The sequence below is a fragment of the Dryobates pubescens genome, chromosome Z (assembly GCF_014839835.1).
Source record: "Dryobates pubescens isolate bDryPub1 chromosome Z, bDryPub1.pri, whole genome shotgun sequence".
In the NCBI taxonomy this organism is placed as follows: domain Eukaryota; kingdom Metazoa; phylum Chordata; class Aves; order Piciformes; family Picidae; genus Dryobates; species Dryobates pubescens.
This window is the reverse complement of record NC_071657.1, coordinates 12,357,968-12,367,232: the sequence shown is the minus strand read 5'-3', so window position 1 is coordinate 12,367,232 and position 9,265 is coordinate 12,357,968. Positions and strand designations below refer to the sequence as shown.

The window sequence follows — 9,265 nt, the reverse complement described above, 5'->3', positions numbered from 1 at the left end:
GAGAAAGGAGCGGAGGAATGTTAGACTTATCCAAAACAATGCAGCCAAGGTTAAGCAGAAGCAAGTTAGTGTCTTTCCCAGAGCGCAGGAGTGAGAGAAGAGAGAGAAATTGTTCTGGGAACTAAATCTTATGATAGATAGCACTCCAATGGGATTGTTTAGAACACAAGGGAGGTTGCAGTGACATGAGGACAAACAGGATGAGAAGAAACTGCCTCAAGTTGCAGCAGGGGAGGTTCAAATTAGACGCTCTTCTCTGAGAGGGTCATCAGACTGGTTGCCGAGGGAGTGGTGGAATCCCCATCCTTGGGGGTGTTTAAAAGATGTTTGTCTGAGGTGCTAGGGACGCAGCTGTGTACAAGGAGTTGTTGGGTTATAGATGGACTTGATGCCGTTTAGGTCTTCTGCAGCCAGGCAACTGTATGATTCTATGACTAGGACAGATGGTTTGTCCATTTGTCCCTCTATCCTGCAGATCAAGTGTTGAAGTGTTATCAGGTTGGTGGGAATGTTGGTAGGTCAGCCTCAAGCCCTAGTGGATGCAGTTCTTCTTTGCTTCCTTTGTTGCCATAATGACAGGAGCCAAGCTGGAGGGTGGCTTGGCGCATTTTAGGAATGGATGCTGTCCAGAAGAAGAAAAAGAAACAAACCATTACTTTCCAAACTCAGTTACTCACAGGCTCAAGCAGTGCTCCTCTGGTTACCAGGAATTCTGCCACCTGCTAAAACTAGCTATACTCCCAAAATATGAAACAGGGGCCACAAAAATGATCAGAGGGCTGGAGAAGCTCATCTGTGAGGGAAGGCTGAGAGTTGGGCTTCTTCATCCTGGAGACAAGAGGCTCCAGGGAGAGCTTCTGGTAGCCTTTCACTATGTGATAGATGTCCCATCCAAGGAAACATTCCTGCTCAGGTTGGACAAGACTCAGCAACTGGATCTAGTTGATGATGTGCCTTCTCTCTGCAGTGGGGACTAAACTACAGGAACTTTAAGGTTCTTGCCCAACCAAACCCACTCTCTGATTAAACTTTTTGTTTGTTTGTTTGTTTTGAAAAGCACCAAGACTGAAGACTAACATGAGCAGGGTCTGCAGATGCCTTCAAGTTTAGCTGGTGAGCAAACCCTTGCATAGTGCAGCTGTTTGTCTTGCAGCTGCTTAGCATTTTACCTGCAGAAGTTCCTCAGCCGACCAGCGCCTGTCCACATCCACCTCCAGGCAGCATTTCAGAAACACACGAAATAGAAGAAGCCTTTGCTCAGGTTTCTGGAGCTTTGGTGTCCCATTGGTAACTATCAGATATCTCACCTAGATAAAAAGGAAACAGGAGACTTCATCTGTTTCTTTCATATCCACAAATGCTCACACAGACGTCTCTCTGTTTTTTCAAGATCCAGCCTGCAGTGGCAGTTTCTTCCCTAGCAGAGGGCTAGAGATGATGTTTCTAGACCAGCAAACAACAACCTTGATACAGCCATAGATATTCCAATATTGAAATGATCTTACCTTGACAGATGATTGCATTGGCTGACCTAATTATCACTAGCATCAGCAAAAGCATGTTTGACTTCCATGAAACAAGCTGGTGTGACTGAGACTTATAACAGACAGAACAGGGGACAGATAAGAAAGACAGAGGTAGCAATTGATTTGCACCTTACCCTGTTACGCATTTCATAGAGGTAAGGAGGGTTTCCTTCCACCATTTCTATGGCTGTTATGCCCAGAGACCACACATCTGCTTTGAAGCTGTATGGTTTTTGCTTGACAACCTCTGGTGCCATCCAGCAGGTAGTTCCAACGCGGGTAGTCCTTTCATTCTGTTTGGGTGTGACACGAGCTGAAAGACCAAAATCAGCTGAGAAGAAAAACAAACCTTGTTAAAGCCAGCTAGAATTGTGACACAAAGCAAAAGCAACACCCACCACATATTTGTCTGAGAACATGTGCTTGAATCTGTCTGATGAAGCAGCCATGCCCAGGTTGCTCAGTGCTGTAGCCAGGGAAATTCTGAAATGGCCACTTGAAAAGCCCTTAAGTTCTGAAGCTTTAGATTGTAACTCCTTCTCTCTGGAAGGAACTTGCTCAAACCAAAGCCACTCTTGACACCTTTTTCTTTTCTATACTTCCTTGTGTACTGCAACTGCACTCTCAGCTTGCAGCAGTGCTCAGGGCATGACAACATCAGCATCCTGTGCTTGACCAAGAATACCTACCCAGTTTGACAGAGCCATCCATTCCCAGGAGGATGTTGTAGCTCTTGATGTCACGATGAATGATTTGGTTGGAATGGAGGAAATGCAGCCCTTGCAGGCACTGACAGAGAAAACAGAAACATGAAAGTAAAAATTCATTACCTGATTTCATCCCAGAGGAAAGAAAGGACAAGGTCTAAAAAATTTAATTTCTAGATATGAATTGTCAGTGATGCCAGAATAGTTTGCTGTCAAGGGACACCACTAGTAGAGTAATAATCTTCTAAATGAAGGCACATGACATCACTCATGTTCTTGCCACCCACTGAGAAGCACCATCCTGTCCAAATAATTGGCAGCACACACAGGATCCCTTACCTCCCGACAGACAGCTGCTGTCTCTCCTTCATCCAGAAGTGTCTCTTTTAAAACATGTGCTAACGAGCCTCCAGACATGTACTCCATAACAAGCCAGAGCTCATCACCCACCATGTAGCTGAAAAGAAAGCAATGGCAGAGTAGATAAATGGGAAACAGGTCACTTCTCTGCCAGCGAATCATTGGCTTGCAGTATGCAGTTGAACTTTCACATGAGAATAACAGAACTACTGACCTGTCCAAATAGTTCACAATATTCTGGTGCTTATATTCTCTTATGATGGCAATCTCATTCAGCAGAACACCTTTTGGTTCTTCTTTGACATTCATATGCTTTATGGCCACCTGAAATGACATTGAAAACCTTTAACTGGAATAGTTGGTTGCACAGGATCAAGATGAACATGCAGTGAGTGCTTGTGGAATGCCGTAGCTGAGCTGTGCCAAGCTGTCTTTTTACTAGACATAGGAGCTCAGTGCTTTACATGACAACACCCCAGCACTCTGTTGCCTTGGATGCTGGTTACAGGACACAAAGCCATGGACATTTGGCCCTGTAAAATGTGTACAAATACACCTTCCCCACTGGTCCCAGAAGAGCCCTCCTACCCACCTGCACCTCCTGGGGGGAAGATGTAGTCTGTGGCTACTTGAAGTCTGCCTCCTGTCCCTCCCTACCCAATTTGGATAGACACCTCCTCTGTCTAGTCCTGTGCTCAGTGTGGCACAGAAGAGACCACCTCTCTGCTCTCACTCCTGCTTCTCTAGTTAGATTTTGGGTCAGGGTTAGCAGATAGTAAAAAATTCTAGCTTGGAAAAGAAAATGAATACTAAGACATCATTATCAGCCCAAACACAGAGAGCACCAAGGCTCTTGCTGATTCCAGCAAGACCAAGACCTTCCCCCTGCAATTTGCAGACATCTTTTCAGGCAGTGCTCAACACCTGTGTGCAGTGGTTGCTGGAAAGTGGATGGTCACAGTAAGTGTTCAGTTCCTGCAGCACAGAACCACATGGCCCTCAAAGAGCTTTCACTGAGAAACTGAGAGAGCAGATAATGGGTATTGTCCCTAATCTGTGGTTCAGTGTGTAACCATTAATCTGTGGTTCAGAGGACCAGCTTTCTCACTAAAGGTCTGATGGTAACCTGGAGGCCACTTTGCACCTGAGTGGAACATACTGAAGACCTGCAGAATCTCCTGGGACTCCTGACACTCACCGCTTGTCCTGTGGCAATTTCCACAGAGTAATAAACTGCTCCACATCCCCTAGAAACAGAACAGCAGCAACAAATGAGAAGCAGTTTGGTCCTTGTGAGTTGCAGCAAGCCTAGCCAAGAGAACTCCACTGGCTTCAGTGTTTATAACCCTGCTGTGTTTATCCACTCCTTCACCTCACTATGCATGGTGCAGCAACCCACTAGCCCTCTCCTGTGCAGGCTATCCAGAGTCAAACAATTGCAACAGGAAAAAAAAGGGCTTGTGCAGCAGCCCATTTCTGCACATCATCCTCTTTGATGACCTTTGTGATTATTTTTTCCAGAGGGTCTTTCCATGTCACTCCAAATTGATCTGCAGCATCACAGTCATGAGCTGACTGGCAGCATACTCACTTCTCTGTAAGAAGTGGTTGTGAGATCCAGGCTGTACTAAGAGCTGGAAGAAATCAGTTCAGATACCCTTTTAGGCAAGAGATTGGCCACTTCTCTTTCCACTGGTTGTTGAGACACGATTGTACAAGCTCTCTCCTAGGACCACTGTGAGAGTCTAAATTCCTTGTATGACTCAACAAAGATAAAATCACTTGTTGCTTGCCCAGACAATATGTTGTGGGGCAGAGCAAAGACCAATCCTGGACTGCAGCTGGCCCAAGGACCCAGCCATCATGCCTTCAGGACAAGATCATTACCAGAAAGGGAAGGTGATGAGTCAATGGACTCTCCACCTGTCTCCTGATCTGTAATAAGTGGGTAGGCAGGGAGATGGAGAGGAAGGAGGCGGAGCCCCCCCCCCCCCCCATCCAGACCACTGTCCAAACTCACATGAATACACAAAAAGACTTCCTGGGGAACGATATCTGGATACTTATGATTTCCTGGCTCCTGAATTCCTGAGGGACAATGCTTGGACACATACCTAAGGACTAAAAACTGTATAAAAGACTTGACCACTACTGGCTCAGGGGGAAGAAAACCACAATGGAAGGAAGAAAAATGCAGAGAGAAAAACGCTGAAGGAGGACCATGCCGCTGAGAAGGAAGGAAGCAGACTGAACCCTAAGTCCTGCTTGCTGCCACTCATGGAGCTGACCCACGCTGCCCAGGGGGACCTCATCTATTCTCCAGCCAAAGCCTCAGCACCCTTTCTCTACAGACCCAGGCTGCCCAGAGGGATCACATCGCATCTCCAGCCAAAGCCTCAGCACCCTTTCTCTACAAACCCAGCATCTTTCCTTCACAGACTCAAACTGTCTTGGGGTGGGTGAGGGGTGTGGTAATATGATTCCTTTCCTCTTCTCTCTCTCTCTTCTCTCTCTCCCTCTCTATCTTCTCCCTCTCCCCTTCTTATTTCCATTTTATTTATGTAATAAATAGTCTAGCTGTTGATATTTTGGCTTCGCTCATGCCTTTAATTTCACAACACGGGCATATTCAGAAGAACTAGTCTCCTTCCCTCTCCAGACCGAGACAACCACCAAAAGATTGTGAAGGCCATGGTCATATGCTCATGGTGACAGCAATAATGTTTTCTCTTTTTACCTTGGCCATATTATTTTGAGCTACTCACAAATTCTCTCTCCTAAGAAAATAATCAAACAGGTGGCACATATGTGTGAGACACTGGGACATCCAGGTTCTGCTCCTTGCTGCAGACAAGACATTGCCAGCATCAAGTTTTCTTTGACAATGCCTTCTGACCACAGTTCTAAGTTCTGATAAGCATCAGGAGACAGGAGAATCTAGACCCAGTTTCTGCAGATATTTGGAGCTTGCCCAACTTCATACTTCATATTACATTAGCAAAAGTCCTGGCCCTGTTTTTTTGTGTAAGTGACTGTGGTTGGATATTACCCTTGGCCAAGCTCTTCCACTTCTAAGTATTTCTTGTCAGGGGTGCCCACACTCACAATGTTCCCTGAAAGACACAAAATGAAAGACACTCTCTTGAAATTGCAGCAGATCAGGTCACAGCCTTCAGCTCAACCAGAAATAATCTTTGCTTTTGCCTTTGGTGTAGAAGTAAATGCAGGCAAAACCAGCCCAGTCAGCTGCCCTCAGAGGCGAAAGCAACACCCAGAGAGCTCTCTCATCTCCTCCAAGTGCATTCTCAGTTTCTGCCAGTTGTGAGTGACTCTTGACACTCAGGTAAGGAGGAATATTTAGTACCTGTAATCCTGAGACATGTCCACAGTGCACTGCTTTATCAGACAAGCAATAGCAAATACATACTCAGTTTCTCTAGGATTTCCTCATCTTTCTCATCTTCTTCTTCATTATCATCATCATCATCATCATCATCATCATCATCATCATCATCATCATCTTCCTCATCCTCATCTTCATCCTCAACTTTCTCATCATCTTCACCATCTTCCTTATCATCTACTTCTTCTTCTTCCTTCTCTTCATCAAAAACTGAGAAACCTCTTTGAGGTTCTGATCCTACTTGTGTGATCTGTGGACAGACAGGAGCACGAGCGACAGTCACCGTGTTGGCACTTCAGAGGTTTGGCAATGACACACAACTTCAATCTGCTTAGACATTAGAAACCAGTCTAGGCATGACCATAGTCCTACATGCCTTACTTTTAAGTTACACTCAGCACATATGGCATGGCAGGACTCCAGTCCTCAGAGAGTTCATCTGAGTGCTGTCTGATCAGAAACACACCGGGCTCAATTACACCAAATAGAGTGCTGAACAAAGCTGGGAGTTACAGATCTTGTGTTTTCAGGTTCTGGTACCTGAAGAATAGCATTGTCAGTGTCTACTCCCTCCTCTTTAACATCTTTGGCCTCTTCCTCAGAGTCAGAGGGGCCTTCCTTTGGTTCTGATCCTGGTTGTTCATTCTGTGGGCAGACAGGAGCACAAGTGACAGTCACGGTTTTGTCATTTCATCTTGGAGTATCTCATTTTAAATAAGACAGCTAAACCATCCCCACACTCAGCCAATCTCACAAAATGTAATGCTGGAATAGATTTCCAGAAGTCACACCTGGTTGCTGGTTAACTGCTTTGGCATTGTGCCTACAGAACTTGTAGCAGCTCCTTAAGCTAAAGGTGCCTTCACTGGCTAGGTCACTGAACACACTACAAAGTGCAAAGGCTCCTGGTTTCTCTGGCTGGGGATTTGGTTGTAGAGACAAAGGCTGTTTGTTTCTTTGCTCTTTTACCCATGGGAGAATCACATGGCCTGTTTCCACAGTGCTGATTTTCCCTGTTTAATAGCTCCAGAACTTAACACTTTGTTCTCCCCAGGGTTTGCTTCATTATTACCAAAATAGTGGCCCTGAGAGACTGCAGCCCTCTCAACAGCAAGGTGCATCCTACCAACTGCCTGGGGCTGTGAGGCAGCAGCACCCTAACTGCTCACCAGGCTCTCTCCCGCTACAGGAACCGGGAAACAAAAGCCACTGCCAGGCTGCAGCTGATCCTTAGGTGGTCTGCAGCCCACTAGGAAAGGGGGAGACCTCTTCTTCACACCTGTTTTATGGCTTAGGTGATTGTGTCACTGCCATACCCCACCTGTTCTGGAGCACACTCTCACAGAGCTACACACTCAGAGTGTTGTAGTTTTGGTGAGACAGTTCTGTTACCCAGCTTGTCAAGGGAAATGGTGGAAATGGCTGCTAATCTGGCCAGAGTAGACAATGGCTTGTCAGACATTCTCAACACAAGCTCACAACATTCTCCACTGTTCTTAAAGGCTCTGACATTAGAAGGTGGCTTTCACACTCACCAAAGGATGGCCTTTGCCAGGTCCATGGACACTGCCACCTGTAATGTGCAAGGGAAAATTAACCAGATGCTGTTATCACACTGCCTGCTGTGGGGAATCCCACAGAACAAGCACATCCAAAGAGATGGCATCTTTCTTCCACAACATCCCTCCAGTAGCAATGGTGATTATACACAGCACACAGGAGAACAGGGCAATATTAGACTAGCTTATTCCTTTAACAGTCAGTGCTCCTGTTCTGCCCCAGAGCTAATCAGATTTTTAATTTTTTTTTTTTGTTTTCTTTATATTTTAGGTAACTTACATGCATTTATTCTCTTCAGCTGCTGGAAATGTTTCCCTATGAAAGCTTCACCAAAATGCCCCTTTGAAGGGCAGTTCTGTTCTGACGTAGCAAAGCAACAGCTCCTGGGTTCAGGAGCACACACCAACTGTTTGGAATTTGGCATTTCCTCGCAAAGGATGCCTTTTGGCATGTTGCTGTTTCAGCAATCTTTAAGCATCATATTAGAGAGTCAAGTATTTTCATGATGGAATTTAGAGAAAAGGTGCCTGTCCTCAGGAGAAGAGCAATGTTAGGAAACCCTGGAGAGAATGGTAGTCTTTGGAAGGACCTCTGAGAAGCTCTCCCTCTTTGCGCTTTGTAAGCTGTACTGGCTGAACCAGCAAACTCAGCAAATTGACAGAGTCCACTGCCACAGACTCTCACATGTAGGGAGCTCTGTGGACAACTGCTGTCCACAGAGACGTCCCCTTAGGAGCTGAATTTGTTGACAGGATCTTTACCTTAGTGGCTCTCTTGTTAAACAGCCAACTCACTTATTAAGCAACACCAAAAGAATGCAGCGATACACAAGCCAGGTTTGCTGCTCTGTCTAGTAAGAACCTCTACTTACATGCTAACAACTCCATTATCAGCCAGGGTTTGTCCAGAAAGTAGGTGAAAGAACTGACCAAATCCAAAAGAAAGCCAGCTGCAACACAGACCAGCTCTGCCATGCTTGCAGTGGCACGTATCAGTGTCCCAGTCTGTTCACACTCAAGGGAAAATGCCAAACAGAAGAACTTTGAAAGAAGAACAGAAGAACCTGGAAAGAGCAGGAGTTGGAGGCAGATTGCTCTGTACACTGACGGAGGCCTGATGCCTGCTGTTGGGTGGTGACACACCTTCTACTTCACAAGAGCAGCACAAGGTCTAGGTTGCTAGGATCCAGTGGGAGAGGGGATACAGATGTGGCCCCTCTGAAATGTTTCCAGAAAAGTCAATGCTCCTGTTCTGCCCCTAATAACTAATAAAACAGCTTTTTGATTTTTTTTTTTATTTGTTTGTTTGTTTTCTTTATCTTTTCAGTAACTTACACACATTGATTCTCTTAAGCTGCTGGAAATGTCTCCCTATGAAAGCTTCATGGAATTGACATCAGTGGGTGGTGGAGGCTGGTGTTGCAGAGAGGTGGGCTATGAACTCATGTCCCTCACTTCTTTGGGTGCCAGGAGAGCCTGGGCCAGTCTGTCGTGTGCCTGTACTCCTGCCCTGCATGCCTGTGAGGTCTGGAGGATTGAGCAAGGCTTTTTGTGGCACTGTGTAGAGATTTAAGGGCTGCTGTTGGCAGCTCTTGTTGCTGGTTCCAGAGCCATCTCCTCGCCCTGACTGGTTCACTGAGCACTGCAGGATGACCTGGGCTGCAGAACATCCACCCAGGGTGGCTGTTGGACTTCTGGAGGGCAAACTTC

The 9,265-nt window shown here is 46.0% G+C and overlaps 1 protein-coding gene across 1 annotated transcript; it reads right to left on the bottom strand.

Moving 5' to 3' along the window:
• Nucleotides 1-532: 532 nt before the first annotated feature.
• Nucleotides 533-8,530, bottom strand: LOC104301719 (serine/threonine-protein kinase PAK 3-like). The gene is made up of 13 exons (XM_009902143.2): nucleotides 8,428-8,530; nucleotides 7,532-7,569; nucleotides 6,537-6,641; nucleotides 6,159-6,246; nucleotides 6,021-6,059; nucleotides 5,643-5,706; nucleotides 3,792-3,840; nucleotides 2,808-2,917; nucleotides 2,573-2,690; nucleotides 2,216-2,315; nucleotides 1,661-1,857; nucleotides 1,170-1,307; nucleotides 533-622 (listed from the first exon to the last, which is right to left on the bottom strand). The coding sequence occupies exons 1-13, from the start codon at nucleotides 8,528-8,530 to the stop codon at nucleotides 533-535; spliced, it is 1,239 nt and encodes a 412-aa protein (XP_009900445.2).
• Between the last annotated feature and the right edge of the window lie 735 nt (nucleotides 8,531-9,265).